The following is a 24,381-nucleotide window of genomic DNA, read 5'->3' on the forward strand; positions in this document are numbered from 1 at the left end:
GCAGAGAGAGTCTTTTTAGGAAATATTTACCGAGGTCCGGACCTCAGTGAACTCATAGCTGGCTACGGCCATGATCGAATTGCAAATTTGCAATGTTTACCAAAATTTAAAAAGAAGACTCTTGAAACAAATTGAAAGTTCTTATATGCATGAAGTGCCTCATGATCATTTACACCCACTGATGCCCATCTCATCCTCACTGACATCCCCTCCTGTGCCCAGGCCTCAAAACAACCATTGAAACAAAAATAGTAGAGTGGAAAAGATTTTATTTAGTGAACATTTACTGGCAGGAGTCCATGATGCGCCTCATGCTCATGAACCTGGTGCCGCTGAATCCCATGTCCCTGAAGCTCTTGTACTCTCCGGGCCTCATGTACATCATCTTGCCTCTGTAGTGGGGCTGCTCGTACATCAGCCAGTGGCCGTCCATCACGTTGCAGGACATGCAGTCGTTCATGCGGTAACGGTCCTGGATGTTGTCGCAGTCCTCGCTCAGCTCATGCATCTGACCACCGAAGTTCTCCCTCTCGTAGATCCTCATCTTGTAGGATCCTCTGTGCTGTAGAGACAAAACATTTGATCACAAACCATATCAACGTTATCTGAAGGAAATACTGTTTAGAGAATGAATGACCTGCTGCTGTACCATGGGGATGTTACGGCAAGACCTGATGCAGTCTGACATTCCCATCATGCTCATGTAGTCGGCGTACTCTCCCCTCCTCATGAAGTACTGGTTTCCCATGTAGTTGGGACGGTCGTGGACCATGAAGCAGCCGCTCTCCACCCTGCAGGAGTGGCACCTGCTCAGGAAAGAGGTCAGCTCAGGGCAGTCGCTGCTGGTCTCATAGTGACGACCCTGGAAGTTCTTGTCCTCGTAGAAGATGATCTGAAAGCACAACAATGCACCATTTTCAGTGAGCTCTGAGAAGCTTTTTAATCAAGCTTTATACATTTGAGATTTGGGATTTTTTTTTAATGGCTGGATCATTCCCAATACCTACCTTGCCCATGGTCATGATTTTATTTTGGTTGGTCCTCAGGACTGAGTTGTGGCTGCTGTGTATTCCTGTCGGTGGTAACCGTTACTTTTATACTTGCTCAATGTGAAAAAAAGTATGTAGGGCTTCTATTGTTTATTAAATCCCTGAGCCAGCAGCATGCCATAGTAACCTATGGAGCAGTCAGGGCGCTGAAGGGTTATTATCCAGCACTATACCACTCTGGTGGAAATGCATGTACTGTACACATGCAGTATTGTTCTCTAACAAATAAAGAGAAGCTTCCAACTGTAATATCATCGACATCTCTATCATTCACTGTGTACTGGATATTTCACACACTAAATGATTAAATATGTTTTCTTACAAATACAATTCAGTATCAATTTACATTAAAATATCAGATAACAAAAGCAAGTTGAATGTTATATAATTATCTGGCTAATGATGATTTAACTCCAAGCCTCTGAGATAAGCCTTTATTGATTCCCAGAGGGGGAATTCAGGTGTTGCAGCAGCACAAGGACAGAAATAAGTAGAGATAAATGTAGAGAATAAATAGTTAGCAGTATATGTAAATTAACCATGTGTATAGAGTATGGAACCTGCCAAAATCAAAAATAATATTAAAAATAAATGCAGGCATTAAAATGCACTCTGCACTCCATGACCCCATGACATACGTTGAATGACAGCCACCTAATTTGCATGATGAGGCAGAAATGCATGTAATGCAATGAAATGTAAAAAGAAATGTATAAATAAAACAATACAGAAATAAACAAGTTTGGGGAAATAAATAGAGGGGGAGTGCAAAGAGGAAAATCATGCAAAAATAAATATATACATGCAATTTAATAATGAACAAAATACATTTAAAATAATAATTGTAATGATAAAAATAAATAAATTAAAGGGAAAATTAAATAGGGGAAGTAATACAGAGATTTTCATACGAAAAATTTGCAGAAAAATTGATAAAAAATGATTTTGTGGGTTCTCGTGAATGCTTATAAACCCCTGCAGTACATTCATGCAAGGGAAGATTTATGTGGACGGACCTCGACTATAGCGGATTTCCACCTATGGAAATATGTGTCTGAACATAAATAAATACAGAAACAAATTAAAACAGAAATATCTATTTGTCACATTTTAGCAATTAATAAATTCATACATTTATTTTTAATATTAATTTTGGTTCATTTAATGACATTTATTTATTTATCGAGTCATTTATTTCTTTTTTACTTTGGCAGGTTTCGTTTTCCATACATGTGTACACTTGTAATGCCACTAATTCACATCGTCACCTAACTTGACCTTTGCCCTCTTTAAGGATTTCTTTTTTTTAAGCTGTGACCATTTATGTCGTCGATAAAAGTAAAATGAAGTCTGAAGAGACACTTCTGTTTTTCAAACCTCATCCCCCTTTTTATTATGAATTATTCTCATAGATAACTACAACTATTTATTGCTGTGCCTGCTCAAAATGGGCCCCATTCAGTGTTACAATAAAGATAATGGAAGGAATTACATTGCAGCTCTGGAATTGACTTTAAATCATTTTATTTCAGTCAAAAAGTATTTTTCAGTACACAGTTCAAAGTATGCATTTATACAATAATACAAATGTGACTTAGTATGGTTCATTCTACCTCTGTTTTTTAGGTTTTTCTGCATATTGTGTATCATTTCAGCAACAAATTATAAGGTTTTGTATGTATTGAAAGTTCATCAAATTGCACTGTGGGGTGATGGTGAGACTCAATTCAATGAGAAAAGCCTGTTAAGGTGTTTTGAGTTGAATATGTTTGGTATGATGACCCTGACAAAGGCCACAAGCTGAATTGCATTGGTCTGACAATAGACCTTATTCACAGTAGCAACACAGTCTCACAGCAGTTTGTGAAATAGTCACGAAATTTAATCTGTTTGATTCGTGTACATAGACACGAATTTCCCTTTTTTTTCGTGACGCTCAGCACGATTTTCAACAACATCTTTTTCATGCTTCTTCCTACCAATGTCCAGCAACATGTGACGCACGTGTCAGTTTCCACTCCAGTCTTTTCAAAATAAAAACACTTTGTTATGTTCACTGTAATGGAAATAAAATCCAAAATTTTAAGAAATTACTGACATTTTAGTACAAAATTTCAGCTTTTTAAAAAAACTTTATTTACACCAGAGCCTTGCAGCCATCGTTAGCATCATCGTTAACATTATTACTTACACCTGCAATTTTCCTGCTATGACTTGTCTATTCTGTGTGCTGTGAAAATGGACATTAACGTTATTTATACTACAAGTGTTAATGGAATTTCAACACTTGCTAGTTGAACACCGACATGCCATATTTCTATTTATTCTCTGTATTTTTGTTAACACTCAAATAAACTATATTGTGTCAGTATGCAGTAACTTCCAAACCTGGTCTCACTTTCAACTCGTCAAATACCGCCGATTGGTCATTATAAACCCACCCACGGCTTTATTCGAAGCAAGTGACACTGTTCGTGTGAAACTAAAAGTAACATTTACTTTTGTCAAATCAGTCGTTGGTCACGTGAATCGTCGGTATCATTAGTCCGTGAGTCGTTAGTATCATCAATCCTGTGAGTCACAAGGGTCGTAAGGTCGTAAGTGACTCGCTGGTGACATGAGTCATCAGTATCGTCAGTTGCGTGAGGCTAGTCAGTGAAGTTTACATCAACCACGACCGTTGCCTAAACCTAACTAAGTGGTTGTGTTGCCTAACTTCCTGTGAAAACAGAAGTTTATTTTGAAAGGACACTATGTATGTAACGAGCGTATGTTGGCACACTGTCCCTGGTCCGTCCAAAACTAACGCAAGAAGGGTACCCTGTACGTCGGTCTCCGGTGCCGAGGGGCAGAGAATGTGTTGTAATTTCAGGAAACGTGTAGAATATCATGCACAGACTCACAACTTCCATTTTCATCCTTTGAAATTCATTTTTAATGTCACGTGCATCATAAATGATATAACACATTTCATAGGTAGAAGAAGAAGAAGTCTTGAAGTGACTGTGGGATACAGTAAAATAGCAGCATTCACTACAGCCCAAACTGTCCTTTGACGTACCGGAACAGCTGGATGCTGATAATTCATGCAATTTTTTTTGTCTAATTTTGTGCCCAAAATTTCCTCCCGTCTCACTGGATGGTGCTTTGAAACTCAATTATGAATTGATAAATTCTTTATTAATATTCGTTGATTACATTTTCAAGTCTGGAGCCTGTTCTGTTCTTTAACAGGAGTCCATGATGCGTCGGATGGATCCGATCTTCATGTCCATGGGACCCATTCCCATGTCTCTCATGCTCCTGTACTCTCCGGGCCTCAGGTAGAGCATCCTGCCTCTGTAGTTGGGCTGCTCGTACATCAGCCAGTGGCCGTCCATCACGTGAACGGACTGGCAGTTGGACATGCGGTAACGCTCCTGGATGGAGTCGCAGTCGTCCATCAGCTCATTCATCTGACCTCTGAAGTTCTCCCTCTCGTAGATCTTCATCTTGAATGTACCTCTGTGCTGTAAAATGACACGTGAAGAGACAGAAGGTCACGTTATAATAGACATTTCTTCTGTCCTGCATTGGAGAATTTTAAGGGTCAACCACAAAGCTTCCTATACCGTGGGGATCAAGCGGCTGGAACGGATACAGTCACTCATGGTCATTCCCATCAGGCGCTGGTTGTCGGGGTACTCTCCCCTCCTCGCCAGCATCTGGTGGCCCATGTAGTTTGGACGTTCGTAGACCATGAAGCAGCCGCTCTCCACCCTGCAGGAGTTGCACCTGCTCAGGTAGGAGGTCAGCTCAGCGCAGTCGGCGCTGGTCTCATAGGAGCGACCCTGGAAGTTCTTGTCCTCGTAGAAAATGATCTGAAATTAAAACAGCACATTTTTTTTAAAAACAATTGGCACATAATCTGAAATGTTATTATATTACAACATAAAAAAATGATCTCTTACTTTGCCCATTTTGGTGTTCAGTTCAATCCCTGATTGCACGGGTACTTTGATCAGCCAAACTGTGTAACACTTTTATACCCACCATGATATTTAAATGATCTATGGAGCCATTGTTTTCGAATATCTTACTCAGCAATGTAGCATGCAGGGCTATAATGTTTGTTGAATCATTCTGTAAATGGTTATTATTCTAGACTGTATGCAACTGGTGCAGTGCCAACCGCGGGGGGCTCAGCTATGAGGTACAGGTGGGTGACAGCAGCATATAATGTATCAGCTGGCACCGTTTTGTGCTGTCAGTGTCAGGAGGTCTGTGACGGTAGGAGTGTAGTTAATTACAAACTTATCTTATAAAGTATTTTACATTTTTATAGATTAAACAACTGCAGTCTACGAAATAGTTAATTAGCTCCACTTCAACCAGATACACTTACACATGAATACAAATATTATAATGATCCAATAATATAATGTATGATAGTATAACACTCAAAGGGGGCATTTTTCTGCACTGTTGTATTTTCTGAGCAGCTGTGAAGCACCTTTGACTCTGGTTTTGAAAACGTTAAACCTTTATTTGAATTATCATATACATACCGGTACATGCATGAAAAAGCGCTATGGAAAGAAAGTTTACTTTACTTTTAAAAGTGCAGTACATTTTGCTGATCATACTTAAAATACCAAGTAAGTAAAATACTAATACAATTAAGTAAAATTTACATTGCAGGAGGTATTTTTACACAGTGGTATTGCTTGTGACATGTGACAATTTGATATTTATGTTTTAATTTGCTTTTTTTTATTTACCTTTGCATAACTTCCCCTATCTATCAACTCTTCAATTAAATTTTCTCTTTTATTTATTTATTTTTTATTAACTTTTAAGCTTATTTATTTATTTTAGCATTTATTTTTTATTTATTTTAAGTTCACTTGTAAATGTATTTATTCCCTATTAAATTGTATGTATTCATTTATTCTTGCATGATTTTCCTCCATTATTATTCAATATTAAATGTATTTATTTCCCAAAACTTATTTATTTCTGTGTTCTTTCTTTATACATTTCTTTTTACACTTCTTTATGCATTTCTGCCTCATTATGCAAATGAGGGGGGTGTCATTCAACGTATGTCACGGGGTCAGAGTGCAGAGTACATTTTAATGCCTTCATTTATTTTGAATATTATTTTTGGTTAATTTATAACTCAAGTTTAAGTTTGTAATTAACTACACAACTGCTATCACAGACCTCGTGACACTGACAGCACAAAACGTCAGAGCTGATACATCGTTTGCTGCTGTCACCCACCTGTACCTCATAGGAGAGCCCCTGAGTCATTTAATTATTTACTTTTCATTTTGGCAGGTTCCGTCCTCCATATTTCAGCTTATTTATTTATATTTTTATAAAAGTAAATCTAAAAATACATTTAAAACATACATTTTAAATAAATAAACAATTACATTTTAAAAAAAATTAAAGATAAATGCAAAAATAAATAAATAAATGTAAAATAAATAAAAAAATATATGAAAAATAAATAAATATATTTTAAATAAATAAAAAATAAATGCAAAAATAAATAAATGAATGTAAAAGTTAATAAAAATAAATAAATAAAAGGGAAAATTAAGTAGAAGAGTAGATAGAAAGGGGAAGTAATACGAAGATGAATAAATAAAGAAGCAAATTAAAAAAGAAATATCCATTTGTCACATTTTTGTCACAATTAATAAATGCCGGCATTTATTTTTAGAATTATTTTTGGTTCATTTAATGACATATTTATGTATTTGTTTATTGAGTCATTTATTTTTAGAATTATTTTGGATTCATTTAATGACATATTTATGTATTTGTTTATTGAGTCATTTATTTTTAGAATTATTTTTGGTTCATTTAATGACATAATTATGTATTTGTTTAATGAATCATTTATTCATTTTTTATTTTGGCAGGTTCTGTCCTCCATAGAGAAAAGTCATCTATGTTTGGAAATGTGTGCTGTTTAATGATTAATAAGAGCACATTTTCATATGTACTTACACTAATATTTACATCAAATTGCATGGCATGAAAGTGTTTACAACATGATGCTTTAAGAGAGGATATATTAAAATAACTTGACTTACAGCTGTTATGAAAATGTTAGATTTATGATCATGGGTAAGAATATGTTCATAAAGTGAAACAATGACAGCATGTTTGGTGGTTTATATACAATCTCATAATATAGTAATGTAACTACAGTATGTATCTTTCCTGTATTTATATATCTGTACCTCACTGGCATGCTGTTTAGCTGGTGTGTAATTTTGAGTTTGTACATTAAAGTGGTAATCCTGCCATACAATGATGCACTAGCTCAGATTTAACCTCACACACACACACACACACAAAAAAGCCCATCTTCTATTTGATATAAAACAACACGATGACAAGGTGGCGTTTGATTCCTCGTTCGTTTTATTCAACACATTTCTTTTTCTCTGCTTCAACAGGAATCCATTATACGCCTGGCAGAGCTGAGCTTCATGCCGCTGAATCCCATATCTTTCATGCTCCTGTACTCTCCGGGCCTCATGTACATCATCTTGCCTCTGTACTGGGGCTGCTCGTACATCAGCCAGTGGCCGTCCATCACGTTGCAGGACTGGCAGTCGCTCATGCGGTAGCGGTCCTGGATGTTGTCGCAGTCTTCCATCAGCTCGTGACTCTGGCCCTGGAAGTTCTCCCTCTCGTAGATCCTCATCCTGTAAGAGCCCCTGTGCTGTTGTTGAATACAAAGAGGACGACATGTCAGCACTAACCCACGGTACTTTCTATCCCACAATTTAACAGCACAGCAGGAAAATGAATAAAATGAGCGATTTATTTGACCATTTTGAATCAATATTATGTTAGTTAGACATTACAAATCCTTGCATACCTGAGGAATTAAACGGCAGGATCGGATGGAGTCACTCATGCCAAAAGTATTGTAGTCGGAGTACTCTCCTCTCCTCAGGAAGTACTGATTCCCCATGTAGTTGGTGCGGTCGTAGACCATGAAGCAGCCGCTCTCCACCCTGCAGGAAGCACACTTGCTCAGGTAGGAGGTCATGTCCGAGCAGTCGCTCAAGCACTCATAGGAGCGACCCTGGAAGTTCCTGTCCTCGTAGAAGATGACCTGTAGAAAAAGAAAAAACACATTTGGAATAGTCCTGAATATGTCCATTTTAAAATGTGCTCTTGTAAGCTTAGATTGTTTCCTCTCTTGTTTACATTTGGGTGCCTCCTAAACTGAAAAGTGCTTGTTTTCTGCTCTACTCTCTACATACATACCTTGCCCATGTTTGATGTTCTGTGTTTGTGTGAATCTGTCCAACAACCTGTGGCTGCCAGGCGGCTTTTATACTTTATACGCTCTGTAACAGGGTTTTGTTATTCAAATTATCTGGAAGCTGATGAATAAGCAGCTCTGCGATCGCTGTTAATTTCATTTGTGCCATCATGATCCAGAACAAAGGGGAGGGGAAATGGGTGGAAGACACAAGGCGGGGGTAGAGGAGGGAGAAGAACTGAGCTGCAGTTCATACATTTTCCCAGACTGGAGAAGATTAGAAAACGGAGTTTGATCACAGTCTGAACGGTCTGTCTGGAAGGATTTGTCACGCTTTGTTTGAATGTGGCACTATAGTTCAGACTGTGGATGTCTTAAGAACAGGGATAACAGAGTTCAAATGGCTACAAGTCTATTTTATTACATTTACTCCACATTTTGATGCCCTGAAATGTACCCAAACCACAGCAAGTGGCTGACAAATGAGGCTTTGTGCTCCAGCCTGTTTGAGGAAATGAGAATATTTATTTCTGAACTCTTATCATACTTCATCTCAGTGTTTATTTTAATGCCAGTAGCACATGAAAACCACAGTCATTAAATGCATCTAGCTAATGTCACATTGTGTGAGTGAGTGAGTTACAAATGTTAGTGTGAGTAAATTACTTTTGACTCAGTGGTCGTACGGTATTTTACTTCTATTAGTATTGTTATGATATAGACCTTTTCCACATACAGTAGACATTTTGACTTGTCAAAGCAGGAAAAGAACCCAAGTGTTACTAATAAACGTTAACGACGGCTCTGTTCTGTTCAAGTGTCCCAGTAAGCCAGCGTTCATTATACCAGGAACCTGAAACCAAAGCAGCTATTAAATGGAATTTATTTTTGTGTTACTAACTGAAAACATAACTCACAAACTGGTCATTTAGATTCACACTAAGGTGTTTATTTAGATCCTAATATCCAGCTGTGAATCCAAGTGTTCAACAACAAAAGGCAGGTTTAGTGAGGTCATCAACAGATACAAATAACAACAGAACAAAATTCTAACAAGTGAAATCTTTATTGTGCATCCTGGAGCCCAGTGGTTTATGGTCAGCCCAGTCGCACAGCAGTTCGTGAAATAGTCACGAAATTGACTGTTTTGATTCGTGTCCATAGACACAAAATTCAAATTTTTTTTCGTGATGGTCAGTTTGAAATCAGTTCTTATGTAATCCACTTAATTGTGAACCAGGAAGTATAGAGATTGTCGCGTAGAAATGAGGTCGAGGTGGACGGGTGGGTCAAAACACACCAGACTTTCGCCCAGTAGACCGGTGATCGTGTCCCGAGTGAAACCACAATTCAAAGTAGATTTATTTGTCACGTAACTTCCGTACTTAAGTTACGCCACTTCCGCTGTTATTTTCACCCAAACTGCGATCTTTTCCTGAGCATAACTAAGTAGTTTGTTGCCTAAGCCTAACCAGGTCGATCTATTCCTAAACCTAACTAAGTAGTTTTATTTTGAAAAGACTGGAGCTGATATTGACATGTGTGTCACGTGTTGCTGGATATTCGTAGGAAAACGCATGAAAAATACGTTCTTGAAAGTCGTGCTGAGTGTCACAGAAAAAAGGGAAATGATGTAGACGAATAAAAAAAAAACATCATAGGTTCAAATCTTCTTCATTTACTGTAGGCAACATCCTGCTTTCCTCATCTGCTCAAAACAATAAAAACACCACCTTTATTCAGCTTTTTTTATGAATGATTCTTCTCTCAAATAGATCTGCACTCACTGCAGACGGTTGGACTTGTCAAACACAGGTGTAACTAATAACATCAATCATGGCTGCACGCCACCTAACGAGGCCAACTCGTCAGTGTTGTTGGTTGCAACAGTGCTTTCCCTGCTGAGACCAGTTCATCTGTGAGGAGACCACACTGCAGCTTCAATTGGGATTGAACTTCTTAGAAAAGTAACTGTGTGCGTGGATAAGGATGTTTGGTTTAATGAGATTGATATTATTTTATTATTTTCAATAAGTTTCCAGAATTCATTAAGACCTAGGATAAGTTCTGCCATCTCTTTAACCGACAACCTGTTTTACCAACTGGTCACAAGACGCTGAAGTAAGATAAGACATTACAGTTTCAAGGTTTACTACCATTGTCCAAGACTAAAAGACTGAATTGCCTTCATGATGATTTTCTATAATCTCATTCTGTATGAAAACAAAATGAAGACAATTTACCAAATCACTTCTAATCCCACAAAAAAAGTCTAAAGAAGAAGACCCAAATAACAAGTAAATAATCATTCGATAGGGCAGAACTCAATGGAAACAATACATACAATTATCATTAAAGACGGCTGTTGGCCTTTTTTAAGTTTCACACGTCAGTTTTGGCAATTCTTTGATATGAGGCCATCACATGTAGACAAAAGGAAATCAAACTTGACCAAACCATTTTGCTGATATGCAAATCAGGCTAATTTAGATGACAAAAGCTTTCCCTCGTCTGCACATTCTGCATTTCGATATAAACCACAACACAGCTGCAGCTGGGTGGCAGGCAAGCAATATCAGTAACAATGGGGAAGGTAAGGAGCACATGCTGTTTTCTAAAAGTTTTCAAGATCGTTCAGGCAGTAACTGTAGTGCATGTAAACTGTCTTTTGTCTAGTTTGTTGTAATTTTAATGGCACAACAATATGCTGTTACTGTTTGGTATGATAGTTTACCAGGATTTGTCTGTTTCCTTCCGTTCAGATCGCATTCTTCGAGGATAAGAATTTCCAAGGCCGAAGCCATGCGTGCAGCACCGACTGTCCTGACCTGCGCTCTTACTTCGGCCGTTGCAACTCCATTAAGGTGGAGAGTGGCTGCTGGGTGCTGTACGAGCGTCCCAACTACACTGGCAACCAGTACATCCTGAGCCCCGGGGAATACCCTGATCACCAACAGTGGATGGGATTCAACGATAGCATCAAGTCATGTCGCTCTATCAAAAATGTAAGCTCAATAACCAGTAGATGCTTTTTTAACCAACAGGTAACAAAGCTTTGAAAGTCATTGCTTAGTAATGAATGTCTCATTCATGTAATAATGATGTTAATGCACCCGTTTCTGGGATAAGCTTACTACACCAAGCTGTAGATTAGGTGAAACATAAAGTTATATTGGGCAGTAGTTTACATAAAATAGGGGACATAGCATGATTTTTTAAACATTTCTGGGTTAATTTTTTGCAGGAGAGTGTCCAGCTCCAGTCAAATACCACAGAGTGCACCAACCAAGCAGTAATCAGTCAAAGGCCAACAGAGAAAAAGGAGAGATAAAAGGCTCATGATTTGGCAGTAGGGTGCTTTATGTCCACGCCCATGCACATCAATTATTGAAGGAAACTAGGACAACAGCCAAGACACCCGTTTGTAGATGTGAGCAGCAAATGAGGAAACAGAACTAGGTCAAACGATTCAGATACTAAATACTAACATCATTTTAATTCTCTAACTCTTTCAAGGTGTACGGAAAGTCCTGGAAGATCAGATTCTACGAAAAGAAGGACTTCGAAGGTCAGGTGGCGGAGTGTGTTGAAGATTGCGCTTCGGTTTACGAGGCCTTCAAGTTCCAGGAAGTCCACTCCTCTGTGGTTATGGATGGCGCGTGGGTCCTCTACGAGCAGCCCAACTACCACGGACACCAGTACTTCCTGGAACGTGGCGAGTACCACAGCTTTACAGACTGGGGCGCCACCTCCCCTGCTGTGGGGTCCTTCCGCATGATCACAGAGTTCTAGGACAGCGGCGACCATGCAGGGTTCTACAGAAGAGTTCTGTGAATGCTCAGACCACCAAAGTTCTAGAATTCTAAAGAAAGTCAATCGAACACTGCGTTCCGGAACATGAGTTCCGAAACCCCTACAGGATTCCAAAACTGCTACAAGGTTCTAAAGCCCCAAGGAAACCAAAATTCCAAATTCGTCCAGACTTCCAAGAATCTTGAATAAGTTCTAGAACCCCTCAAAAAAGTTCAGAGTTCCAGAAAGCTAAGGATTCGAGAACTCTTCAGCCTCCCACCTGCTTCTTCCATCTGTCCTCCTCCCCAGAACCCTGAATGTTGCACTCAAATTAATAAAAGCATTTCTGACCCATAACAGTGTTGTATGTATTCTCTCTTGTTAAGTTACATGACACCTCAACGGCCTTTAGTCTTGTCTTCTAGTGTCCACCAGTAAAATTGTTCAACACAGTTTACATTCCAAGATAGACTGATGTCAGATCACGTGAGGACTGTCCTCGACCAAAGAAACTTTTAGTCAACTGGTTGATTTAATTGAAATCTGTGAGTTTTCTCTACAAAGAATCACACAAAAGCACCTCTTTAAATCTTGTGTTTACCAGAGACGTGCTGACAAGTTTCTTGTAAATAAGTCATTCAGCATGAAAAAAGCATAAAAAATGACTAATAGACTAAAGAAATCTTAGTCGACTAAGACAAGAATGACTGATTAGATGACTAATCTACTAAAAGGGGGCAGCCCTAGATCATCCTTAACATTGGCAGACACATTGATCATACAATGAGAAGCTTTGACAAGTGCAAGACATCTGATAACATTAATTTACAAAATGGTTACCATTCAACATCAACATATTGCCAGTGAGCCACAAAGACCTCTGCACAGATCCTGTGTTAGGATGTATGTTGACTTCACAATGTCATAATTACATTATTCAAGTTATCATTCATCCTCAACAGAAACCCGTAAAAAGACCTTGCTGCAAATTTAACACACAACAGAATAAAAATGACATATACCCAATACTTTGATTGTAGTTTACTTGTTTATTATGTATAATTTGATATAGTATCACCACAACCTTATAGTGTTTGTGATAACATTATCTTTAACTATTCATGAATAAGATAACATATTTTTTATTTAATAGTGAATCATATTTGATAGTGGCGTACACTGTGGTGCTTAAGGATAACAAATTTAGGCTAATTGGCAATGGGGGCCATTTTAACTGTGAGTGAAGCTTCATATTTAACATCACAACAATATCAATGACATTCAGACATATTTTTGGTCGCCCAAACAAGTGGCTTGCATTTATTACAGTTGTGACGGCCTTGTCAATATGATTCTCTGTCAGTTCCCCTGATTGCCTGACCCCATCCCTCTCATTAGGAAAGAGAGATAAAAGGTAGCAGTTAAAAGCAGGATAATTCCAAGATGGTCTCTCTCTCGCTCCCTCATGGAAGGCTGATGCCTTTCAGGCTCACAACTTGGTTTGTTTGGTTTTGCTTACATTTAGTTATCTCTTTTGTTAAAGGTATCTTAGGTTAGCACTATAGTTTCATAGCACCCATCACCCACACCTCACTACTGACTACTGACTCTACACCCTTAGTGACTTCATTTTGCTTCAGTTAAATTATCTTTAATAAACTTACTTGCATATTTAAACTGTTACTGTGTGGACTTCCCTTCTTTGTTATGCTCTTGAACGAGCTGGGCATAACACAGTGCAAATATTTTATGAGTAATCACTTCCTAAATTTGTCCCGGCGAGGTCAAAACATGCTGAAATACTTTATAGACCCGAGACAGTATTTGTTGTGTTTATGTAAATTCATGTTTAATAAAAAGACAGTTTCAGACATACATTTTTGTGGGCTTATTCAATCATCCTGTCGTACCTGTATACGACCCAGACTGCCTACAGAGCTCAACAGTTGTGCAAAAGAAAAGAAGTTCAAAATTAAAGAAATCATGTTAAGTTCTGAAACATGCACATGCTACACAAGCATTCCTCACAGTGATGTACAGTGAGAAACCCACAGTTTAGCGGATTGTTTAGGTCTCTAATTTTATCTTTTATCTTTCATAATGTGTTTTTTTCTGGTTTTATTTTCCATCTTAATGTTTTTAATATGTTTTATGTTAATTTTCAGGTGAATCACGCAGTGTATGTAATATCTTCATTGTTAAACACTTTGAGCTGCATTTTTATTGAATGAAAGGTGCTAAACAAATAAAGTTTATTATTACTATTGTTATTATTATTATTATTATTATTATTATTATTATTATAATAACTATTATTATTATCATTATTATTTGAGTAGTTTAAGACTTTGAGCTGCATTTTTTGTATGAAAAGTGCTATAAATATAAAGTTTATTATTATTATTATTATTATTATTATTATTATTATTATTATTATTATTATTAATAATAATAATATTTGGGTTTTTAAAGTTCTAAGATGTTCAATATAACCAGAACTAAACTAAACTTGTCATATGTTACATTTGTTATATGTTGATAAACTGTGAATTCCTTATGATTTATGAATTGTGAGTAATTCTGTTGCATATTTCATACAGAAAATGATATAGAAAATAAATAAAGGATAATGATGATAAACTTTATTTGCACCTTTCCTTAATAAAATGCAACTCAAAGTTTGTAGCTCACATAAAAGCTTTACATTACTATTGCATAAACAAACAACACATTGATTGCAGCGGTCCAGATCAGTTTGGATTGAGCACGGAGGACGGAGGTTTAGATACTTGGCACTGCTAAACAACTATTGTGTGTGGAAAGGCAATTCAGTGAGTAAGAACAATGGGCAGAATCTAGATGAATATTTGAATTGTAATAATTGTTACATGCACTGCTAACCATGCATTTAGTAGTATTGTCTCTGCCATGTATAAAGAGTACTGCGTTTGTTACAGCGTCTAGTATTTTACAGTAAGAGCTACAGATGGAGAAGGTGAGGTTCTAAATGGGTTGTTATAGTCGCAGGAGATAATCGTTTTCTAAATTTGGTGCAAGAAGCACAGACATCACATAGTGAGAATTTAAAAACGTGCCATCACAAATGCCGATAAAACCCTCTATAATCCTGGCTATTCTTTCCAGATTGTGTTTTACGAGGACCGGGACTTCCAAGGAAAGTCCTACGACTGCAAAGGGGACTCAGTCGACCTGCAGAGCTTCATCCGCCGGTGCAACTCGCTTAAGGTAGAGGGCGGCTGGTGGGTTCTGTATGAGCGCAACAACTACATGGGCTACCAGTATGTCATCGGTCCAGGCCAGTACAACGACTACCGCCGCTGGATGGGCTTCAATGACTGTGTCAGATCCTGCAGGATCATCAAAAACGTAAGTCCTGAAGTGCCAAAAGAAAACCAAGAAACATGCTGTCTTCCTCATGCATCAATGCTTTGACTGTTTTGGTTTCAGGCCAAAGGGCCGTTCAAGTTGAAGCTCTTCGACCGACCAAACTTTGACGGCCAATCTTTGGAGTTGACGGAAAACGCAAAGACAATCCAGGAGAAGTGGGTCAGATGTGAAATCCAGTCCTGCAAGGTCCTGGAGGGCTCCTGGATTTTCTTTGAACATCCCAACTTCTGTGGTCGCCAGTACCTGCTGGAGAAAGGGGATTACCGACACCATTCAGAGTGGGGAGCTCTGAAGTCAACTGTGGGCTCCATCAGAATAATCATGGGGCTGTGAAAAGTGTCTTGTAATGTAATGTAATGTAACGCATTGCAATAAATGTATTTGGAAATACAGGTGCAGAAGATCATACTTATTGTATGCCTTATTTACCTGAACATATCACTATTAATGGTTTTCAAGTCCTCACACACTCTAATAGGCTACTCTATCAAAAAGTAAGCACAACTACAAGCCAAATATACCTTTCTGTAGGCCTATAAGGCAAGAATACTTAACTATAAGTATATCTCGATCAAAAGATTAAGTACAAGTAGGCCTATAAGCCAAGTATACTTAGACTTTTCTGTATACTTGTGCCAAGTATACTTATGTATACTTTTGTTAAGTATATCTCTGGTAAGTACATAAAAAGTAAACTGAAAGTATACTCTCTTATTTTAAGTTTAGAATAAGTATACTAATAGCACACTTGAATAAACTTCTTTTTGGTAAGGGTAGAGATGAAAGGAAAGTGCATATCCAGTTGCCAGTTTATTGAACGAAGCTAAAATAATACAGTCTAATATGACAACCCTGCAATAAATCCTACTTATATCCAGATTATGATCTTCAGTTTACGTTGAAACTGTTTTAGCGAAGTGTTGGGTCAGCTTTATAGCCATTTTGGAGGATGCAGTTTGTGTTGAAATATATTGCGTTATACAGAGGGGTGTTTCTAATATTTAGTTGACCTTCCTTGATATAAATTTTTAAGGTAAATGTCTGTAAACAAATTGTGGGAAATTGACAGATTTCTGCCCAAACACAAACAATGAAACATTTGGCAAATTTCTGGTCTCAAATCAAATCAAATCATTTACTTACTAAAGGGGACATATCATGAAAAACAATGAGTATGCACATACATTTGAGTATCTGGAGTGCCTAACCTACCTAAGTTTTTTGTGGGCTGTCTAGATCAGAAAACATGTGATTGAACATGCCATTAAACCCAGGGTCGGTGATATTGAGAAACTAGAAAGAGTACTCTAGATTTTAAAAAATGATCAAACGAAAAAAATGATCTCAGTGTTGCTAACTCTTTTCCAATGAAAGTAGCTTGCAGCACCAGCTCCAAAAGTCCCTAAATCTAGAGAGAAAGTCACCAAGTCAGCAACACTGAAAGACCGTCACTTTAGGTCTCCCTCCAAAACCACTCCCCCACAATTATCATTACGAACGTAAACATATCATAATGAACGTGAATGGCAAACATGGTTACTGTTGATACTCAGCTGTCAAGGTAGCAGCTTGTGGAAGACTCCGAGGACAAGCAATGAGTGCACGAGCAGAGTGCACGCAGGCAGACAGGTAGGCATGTAGACAGGTCCGTCTCGTTCTCGTGATATCAGGAACAACTTGAGTGAATTTCCTCAAATTTGGCACAAACGTCCACTTAGATTCAATGATGACCTGATTCGATTTTGGTTGTCAAAGGTCAAATTCATTGTGACCTCACAAAACACATTTTTGGCCATAACTAGACAATTTTGCAAGACATTTTGACCTGTGTGCCTGGTGCTGTTACAGTTATCTTTATTTAAAAAAAAAAAAGGTCCAACCCTAGCTTCCTCTTAAAGGTCCCATATAGTGTTCATTTTCAGGTTCATACTTGTATTTTATGTTTCTACTAAAACATGTTTACATGCTGTAATGTTAAAAAAAACCTTTATTTTCCTCATACTGTCTGCCTGAATACATCTGTATCTACCCTCTGTCTGAAACGCTCCATTTTAGTGCATTTCAACGGAATTGCAATGGAATTGCAATGGAATTGCGTTGCTAGGCAACAGTTTGGGTCCATGTTTACTTCCTATCAGCTGATTTTATTTACATACACTGCAACAGGAAATAAACTTGGACACATTTAGAATATTTACGTTTAAAACAGTATAATGGTCTAAATATTGTATATTTATGACATCACAAATGGACAGAAATCCTAACGGCTTGTTTCAAACGCACAATTTCTGTATATGGGCTGTGTGTCTTTCTCCATATATTGAGCGTTTTGATAGTTTAACAGTATTTTTATAGCACTTAAACCTGCTTTATAATATAAAACACATGAAAATCTCACTTTTTACAATATGGGACCTTTAACACAGAGTAAGAGTTGGGGGCTTCATGAGGCTTCACTGAAGACGCTAATGTTTACATACTATGTGGCCATAAGCCAAGTTAAATGCATCAGCCTCAGTATCAGCTGCAGATGAGACAGTTTAATTGGATTAATAAATCGTTTCTGGAATCATTCATCAACAGATCGAAAGGTCAGTGAATAAACACTGTATAAAGCATTTTTAAAACAATTGCAGCATCATGAAGCACCGATGATTACAGAGCCAATTAAAATGACAATGATGACTCAGGCAATGCATTTCAGTGTGTCCACATACACTGTATATATAAATCTGGAGCAGGTCTGTAGGTAATATTGTGCAAAAGTGGGATTAACAATCAGCCAGACATCAGAAGTTGGTAAGAGGCCCAAACATGGACCGTGTGGGAAAGGTAGGCAAACAAGCAGATTATTAGAAGAGGTTCCACTTGACCTCTTCAGACTCAAGTTGTGCCTGCAATTCTTCCAGTTACACAGATTGTGTACTCATCAGCTGTGCATTTCCACCATTTGAAGTTCAATATATCATATATTTATATCAGAATATCCAGTGAACACCAGTTGTCCTCTTTCAGATCGTGTTTTATGAAGACAGAAACTTCGAAGGTCAATATTATGAGTGCACCAGCGACTGTCCCGAGCTCAACATCCACTTCAGCCACTGCAACTCTGTTCGTGTGGAGAGCGGCGCCTGGGTTCTGTACGAGAGGCCCAACTACCTGGGCTACCAGTACATCCTGACCAGGGGGGAGTACCCCGATTACCAGCGCTGGATGGGTTACAATGACAGCATCAGGTCCTGCCGGATCGTACGAAATGTGAGCTCCTTCAGAAAACAGATGAGAAGCCTTAAAGGGATAGTTTGGGTGTTTTGAAGTGGGGGTTGCATGAGGTACCTATCCATAGTAGCTGTTTTACTTATTAGACAGTACATTGCTTTGCTACCGACACCGGCGCAAAGCAATGTACTGCTGTGGACCGGGATCCATCCACAGAAGTACATTGCTTTGCTCTGGTGTCGGTACTCCTGTCTGCTTCTCCAAACTGGGGGCGTGCCGACCGTCATCTACTGTAGGTAATACACTGACTATGGATAAGTACCTCATACAACCCCACTTCAAAACACCCAAACTATCCCTTTAAGAGCCCAGTCTGTTCTCTTTCCCAGGGTCAAATACAGAGGCTTTGTCGCAGCTTTAGCACCAGTTTGAGACGCACCGGCATATTTGCCATCCTTGAGACCAACTATCCACCCCAAACACTTACCATAGCACGCAACTCAGGGGGGGAGGTGGTAACGAAATTAGTAGTATATAAATGTAATTCATAGGAGACATTGTGGGATATAGGGCGGTCTGGTGGTGCAGTGGTTATTACTGCCGCCTCACAGCAAGAGTGCAGTGAGTAACTGAACCCCTGATCTTTGTCTTGCAGGTCTCTAGTGTGTTCAGGGTTCGTGTCTACGAGCGTCCTAACTTCAGTGGTCAGATGTTGGAGTGCGCTGAAGATTTGAGCAACCTGCCTGAACGCTGGCAGCACCGCGAGGTTCACTCTGCCAAGGTGCAGGACGGTGCATGTGTCTTCTATGAGCTTCCTGACTACCGCGGACGCCAGTACCTGCTGGAGAGAGGAGAGTACCGCCGCTTCAACGAGTGGGCCGGCATGAACCCCAAAGTGGGCTCCTTCCGTCGCGTCCACAACTTTTAGCCTGTTTCTCTTTTAGTTCATGTTTTACATCACTGTTCTTTGGAAATCTAATAAAAAACATATCTCAGTATGTTCATCCCTCTATGTTCTGTGTTTGTATTTCCCAGGCGGTCACCTCCGGTTCTAAGAAGTGAAGCCAATGCTGAGGTGCCTTAATGTGCCCTCTAATAGCCAGCAGGGGGCGACTCCTCTGGTTGCAAAAAGAAGTGTGATTGTATAGAAGTCTATGAGAAAATGAGCCTACTTCACACTTGATATATTACCTCAGTAAACATTGTAAACATGAGTTTATGGTCTCAGTCGCTAGTTTCAAGTCTTCTTCAATACAGCATGATGTTCATTTAGTAAATGATGGTCCCATTTAGAGTCACATAGACCATAAAGCAGGGGATGCTTTAGGGCGGGGCTACCTTGTGATTGACAGGTCGCTACCACGGCGTTGTCCTGTCTGGTAGTTGTCCGTGTTTTCGTCTTACAACTTTAACCCTTTCACAATGTGTTTTCAGTTCATGAATGTTAATTGTAACATTTTGGTTGCCAAAAAATGTCTTATTCAGCGTTCGGTTGTACTGAGCTCCAGCCTCTCGTGTCACTTCTGGTTCCAAAAAAACAAGATGGCGACGGCCAAAATATAGAGCTCGAGGCTTCAAGATTTTAAAATAAGCAAGAAACATAAAATCTGACTCTCTCCCAGCGTGATCATTTTCAATAGATTGCACAACCACTTATGCAACACTGGACCCTTCCTGGTTTAAAAAAAGAAAAAGAAAAAAGAGACACGGTGTGGAATTGATTTAAAAGGGCAACCCCCTGCACACTGCTTAATGGAAACACTTTATTATAATCATCATTTATAAATGGTAATTTGATAGTAAAAATGTAGTTAATAGTTATTTCACTGCTAACAAACCATGAAATTATAATTAATAATGTATACTAATTAGAAATGTTATAATTTATGCAATTTTGACAGTTTATTTTTTCACAACATTTTATATACTATATTATAAGTATTTGTTAATGATTAAGATATTACAACTGATGATTATAATACCTTGGTTAATTGGTTAATAAATACTTTGTAAAGTGTCTATAAATATAATTTAGATAGATAGTTAATAGTTTGTCAATGGTTAATAGTTGGTTTCTATCTATGTAATGTTTATAGATGTTTTACAAATGATTTCTTAATGGTTTACAAATAATTTGGTTTTCATTAACAAATACTTAATATGGTATATAAAATATTATAATGTGGGCATCAATAAACTATTAATAAATACTTAACTAATATAATCAGAATGTGATTATTATTGTTTCTTATCAGCTTTGATAAAATATAGAATATAATTTTTCATATTACACAAACTAATGATAAAATAACTATAAAATATAGCATTATTAATAATTAGTAAACATTATTTATTATAATTATATTGTTTGTTACAGTAAAATAACTTAACTAAGTTTAATTAACTATCATTTTACCATTTATAAATGATTGTTATTATAAAGTGTTCCTGCTTATGAGAATATCAGACCAATTTTTCTAAACATAAAGCTCATAATACTATTAAAATGATAATCATTAATTGGTACCGATCATTCTTGTTTAAGAAATCTCCTATGACACAAACACACACATTAAATGTATTTAAAAAAATATGAATAGAATAATATGAAATAAAAATTCCAACAAAATAAAAGTAATATCTACTTTTACTCTTCCACACATAATGATGTAAAAAAAATAATAATACACCATTATTTTACGACAAATAAGGAAGCCTGTGAGGTGTGATTTATGCAATATTGGAGTTTATTCATTTGCACAAACATGCATTAAGTTCATACAGAGCAGATGTCCCTTTTATGTCTGCAAAAAAACTGCAACCTGAAATAAAAATAGCAGCATTTGAGTGATGATTACTGAGCTATATGTGCATGCACACACTGTATTAGTGCTCTCAAGCATGAGTCGGTTCTCCTCCGGTCTTCTTGCTACTGTACGTATCCGAGTCTGGTGTGTCTGAGCATCGGTGCAGACGGTGCTATGACTCTCAGCTGATAGGAGTACAGCAGGGAGGTCACAGGGCTCAGCTAAACCTGTGGACAAAGAGGTGCAGCTTGCTGATGACTCAGTGGGATTTGCCAGTAAGAGCCCGGAGCATGCCAGCTGCTGTTAGTGCTGACGCTCGGCTCGCTGGAACAACGCTGTGACCCCGACAACACAAAGGGAGTCCAGCCAGCATGTTCTCCCAGCTGGAGTTATTCACCTCTAAAGCCTCTTTGTTTACATCAACCCCTGATGCCTTTTAGTGGGTCACAGGAGGGATTCAGAGGGAGATACACATCACAGTGAGCCAGTGGGCACCCTCTAGTGTACAATGTTTGGAGCTGCAGCCCAGAAAGTTTGTGTACTTTTGGTCTGTTTGATTTGGACTCAGTCCCTTAGTTTCAGTTCACAGAATTCTTAATGCCACCATAAAGAAATTGTTTTCCCAGTCTGGTGTGGAAGAACTTAACTGGTCTACAAAGAGCCCTGACCTCACCTCCATCCAACACCTTTAACATGAACTTACTATCACCTCCTTATTATCACCCAACATCTGTGTTGGAACTCACTGATGTTCTTTGCAGCCAGGTTCCAACATCATGTGGGAAGTCTTCACAGACACTTTTAAAAGAAACCTTAAGACATATATTTTTAGCCTGGCTTTTACTTAAAGGACCAGTGTGTAACAAGTAGGGGGATCTATTGGCAGAAATGGAATATAATATTAATAACTATGTTTTCATCAGTGTATAATCACCTGAAAATAAAATTTGTTGTGTTTTAATAACCTAATTTTCACTGTTAAGATGATTCAAGAACAAATAGGTATAGATGTAATGCGGAGAAAACGTCAATATTGATCAAGTTGTGAAATCAATAAGACTGATGCTGCATTGCTACAGCAGCACAGGATGTGAGGATAAACATATTGGATTATTGACGTGTTGAATACATGTAAAGATTGTCTACTATCCCGACCCTTCAGATCAAGATTTTGGTTTTGCATTAAGGTCAGGATTAAGTTTGTCTAGCCATGATCTTTATGTGATCTCCTGTTGTTTCCTCTTGTTTGTGCCCTGAAACCACGTTTACAATCCAAAAAACAGATCATGGCGGCAGGAATGTATGGAGGAAGGAAGCTGCCAAAATGAAATAAATAAATGACTCGATAAATAAATGTGTCATTAAATGAACCAAAAATAATATTACACATAAATGTAAGCATTTATTAATTGATAAAATGTGACAAATTGATATTTATTTTAAATTGCTTCTTTATTTTTATTTTTATTTTTTTAAATCTTTTTATTACTTCCCCTATCTATCTGCTCTTCTATTAAATTTTTGCTTTTATTTATTTATTTTTATTAATTTTAAATGCATTTATTTATTATTTGCATTTATTTTTTATTTATTTATTTATTTATTTATTCATCATTAAAGTTTATGAAATTATTTATTTCTGCAAGATGTTGATATTCTTTTCTTTATAAATTTCTTTTTACAGCTGCCTCATTATGCTGTCATTCAACGTATGTCACGGGGTCAGAGTGAAGAGTACATTTTAATGCATATTATATATGCCCTTTTAATATTATTTTGGTTAATTTAATGGCATATTTATTTATTAATCTTAGTCATTTGTTTATTTATTTTGGCAGGTTCCATCCTCCATAGAATGAGCTCATGTTTATTCATGTTCCAATATATATTATCATCTGTATCATGTAGATGTTTTATGATTCTTTGTAATTAACAAAAACCTTCTTTTACATTACAGAGTCGTAAAGCATTTCTGCTGTAGTACGTCTCCCCCATCGAGCCCCCCATTTCCTCCAGCTCAGTTATTTATAACTTGTGTGGATATGAATGGTCTCAGCAGCTGAGAGGAACTATGTTAATCCGAGGAAAAGAATGTCGTTTCTGGCTGCAAGTGTTACCTTGTATGGCGAGAATGGAGAGATGGGAGAAGAGAGATGGACTAGTAAGAGAGGGAGGAACGTACAGACAAGACAGAGGGTCAAATACATTAAACAAAATCTACTGCAGGGTTAAAAATAGAAGAGAGAAAGCAGCTTCGACAGCTAAAGATGAAGCTGGTGAAGCATCTGTCTGCAGCAGCATCATCCTGTAGGGTTTATAACAGTTTTTAAAGGAGTAAAACCCACCATGATGTATGCCGTTTTCCTGAAAATGTCCTCCAGCCAAAATACTCTTAATGGATTGTTCAATAAGTGATGATTGCTGATGTAGTGATGAAAGGCTGCGACACGACACCCCGGCCTGTTTGAAGAGCACAGTTCACCTGATGCTGATTCAGGATGAAAGCAGCTGTGATGAGCACCACTACGGCTTCATGTACAAGCTCTTTGATCTGCACTAAAAACCACATGATGTCATTAACATGGCAATACTGTATGTGGTCAGAGACACTCACCTGAGACTGGAGCCCAAATCCACTGAAGCTGAGCCAGTGTTTATAACAGGGGTCAGCAACCTTTACTATCAAAAGAGCCATTTTAGGCAAAAACAAATAAAAACAATCTGTCTGGAGCCGCAAAACATTTGATCATTGTGATGAATGTAACACAGCTTATAGTCTAAGTATATAGTATATACAGTAAGTGTAATGCAGTGAGGGCCAAAGTGA

At 37.8% G+C, this 24,381-nt stretch overlaps 6 protein-coding genes across 7 annotated transcripts; 3 read left to right on the plus strand and 3 right to left on the minus strand.

Moving 5' to 3' along the window:
• Nucleotides 1-249: 249 nt before the first annotated feature.
• On the minus strand, nt 250-1,141 carry LOC119500345 (gamma-crystallin M3-like). 2 transcript variants are annotated; one of them, XM_037790040.1, is made up of 3 exons: nt 1,008-1,141; nt 650-892; nt 250-562 (listed from the first exon to the last, which is right to left on the minus strand). In XM_037790040.1, exons 1-3 carry the CDS (start codon nt 1,020-1,022, stop codon nt 284-286), a joined length of 537 nt encoding a protein of 178 aa, XP_037645968.1. In that variant the 5' UTR covers nt 1,023-1,141; the 3' UTR covers nt 250-283. The 2 variants fall into 2 exon arrangements, with proteins under 2 accessions (XP_037645968.1, XP_037645966.1); XM_037790038.1 differs by having other exon boundaries at nt 638-892.
• Nucleotides 1,142-3,955: 2,814 nt separating this feature from the next.
• On the minus strand, nt 3,956-5,151 carry LOC119500346 (gamma-crystallin M3-like). The gene is made up of 3 exons (XM_037790041.1): nt 5,000-5,151; nt 4,661-4,909; nt 3,956-4,558 (listed from the first exon to the last, which is right to left on the minus strand). The coding sequence occupies exons 1-3, from the start codon at nt 5,006-5,008 to the stop codon at nt 4,277-4,279; spliced, it is 540 nt and encodes a 179-aa protein (XP_037645969.1). The 5' UTR covers nt 5,009-5,151; the 3' UTR covers nt 3,956-4,276.
• A 2,298-nt stretch (nt 5,152-7,449) lies between these two features.
• Nucleotides 7,450-8,488, minus strand: LOC119500349 (gamma-crystallin M3-like). Its single transcript, XM_037790044.1, has 3 exons — nt 8,331-8,488; nt 7,936-8,175; nt 7,450-7,776 (listed from the first exon to the last, which is right to left on the minus strand). The coding sequence occupies exons 1-3, from the start codon at nt 8,337-8,339 to the stop codon at nt 7,501-7,503; spliced, it is 525 nt and encodes a 174-aa protein (XP_037645972.1). The 5' UTR covers nt 8,340-8,488; the 3' UTR covers nt 7,450-7,500.
• Nucleotides 8,489-10,761: 2,273 nt separating this feature from the next.
• On the plus strand, nt 10,762-12,477 carry LOC119499772 (gamma-crystallin M2-like). Its single transcript, XM_037788942.1, has 3 exons — nt 10,762-10,921; nt 11,091-11,333; nt 11,845-12,477. Exons 1-3 carry the CDS (start codon nt 10,913-10,915, stop codon nt 12,118-12,120), a joined length of 528 nt encoding a protein of 175 aa, XP_037644870.1. The 5' UTR covers nt 10,762-10,912; the 3' UTR covers nt 12,121-12,477.
• Nucleotides 12,478-15,042: 2,565 nt separating this feature from the next.
• LOC119500587 (gamma-crystallin S-1-like) lies at nt 15,043-15,931 on the plus strand. The gene is made up of 3 exons (XM_037790397.1): nt 15,043-15,115; nt 15,265-15,507; nt 15,589-15,931. The coding sequence occupies exons 1-3, from the start codon at nt 15,107-15,109 to the stop codon at nt 15,859-15,861; spliced, it is 525 nt and encodes a 174-aa protein (XP_037646325.1). The 5' UTR covers nt 15,043-15,106; the 3' UTR covers nt 15,862-15,931.
• A 2,329-nt stretch (nt 15,932-18,260) lies between these two features.
• Nucleotides 18,261-19,745, plus strand: LOC119499982 (gamma-crystallin M2-like). Its single transcript, XM_037789304.1, has 3 exons — nt 18,261-18,360; nt 18,544-18,786; nt 19,403-19,745. The coding sequence occupies exons 1-3, from the start codon at nt 18,343-18,345 to the stop codon at nt 19,673-19,675; spliced, it is 534 nt and encodes a 177-aa protein (XP_037645232.1). The 5' UTR covers nt 18,261-18,342; the 3' UTR covers nt 19,676-19,745.
• Nucleotides 19,746-24,381: the final 4,636 nt, after the last annotated feature.

Source organism: Sebastes umbrosus, chromosome 13, assembly GCF_015220745.1.
Source record: "Sebastes umbrosus isolate fSebUmb1 chromosome 13, fSebUmb1.pri, whole genome shotgun sequence".
Taxonomy (NCBI): Eukaryota; Metazoa; Chordata; class Actinopteri; order Perciformes; family Sebastidae; genus Sebastes; species Sebastes umbrosus.

Excerpts from the sequence above, each read along its gene's own strand:
- LOC119500345 (XM_037790038.1), bottom strand. Across the intron at positions 563-637 it reads TCCCCATGGTACAGCAGCAG|CACAGAGGATCCTACAAGAT; the intron begins GTCATTCATTCT and ends TTGTCTCTACAG.
- LOC119500346 (XM_037790041.1), bottom strand. Across the intron at positions 4,559-4,660 it reads CCAGCCGCTTGATCCCCACG|CACAGAGGTACATTCAAGAT; the intron begins GTATAGGAAGCT and ends GTCATTTTACAG.
- LOC119500349 (XM_037790044.1), bottom strand. Across the intron at positions 7,777-7,935 it reads CCTGCCGTTTAATTCCTCAG|CACAGGGGCTCTTACAGGAT; the intron begins GTATGCAAGGAT and ends ATTCAACAACAG.
- LOC119499772 (XM_037788942.1), top strand. Across the intron at positions 11,334-11,844 it reads CATGTCGCTCTATCAAAAAT|GTGTACGGAAAGTCCTGGAA; the intron begins GTAAGCTCAATA and ends AACTCTTTCAAG.
- LOC119500587 (XM_037790397.1), top strand. Across the intron at positions 15,508-15,588 it reads CCTGCAGGATCATCAAAAAC|GCCAAAGGGCCGTTCAAGTT; the intron begins GTAAGTCCTGAA and ends TTTTGGTTTCAG.
- LOC119499982 (XM_037789304.1), top strand. Across the intron at positions 18,787-19,402 it reads CCTGCCGGATCGTACGAAAT|GTCTCTAGTGTGTTCAGGGT; the intron begins GTGAGCTCCTTC and ends TTTGTCTTGCAG.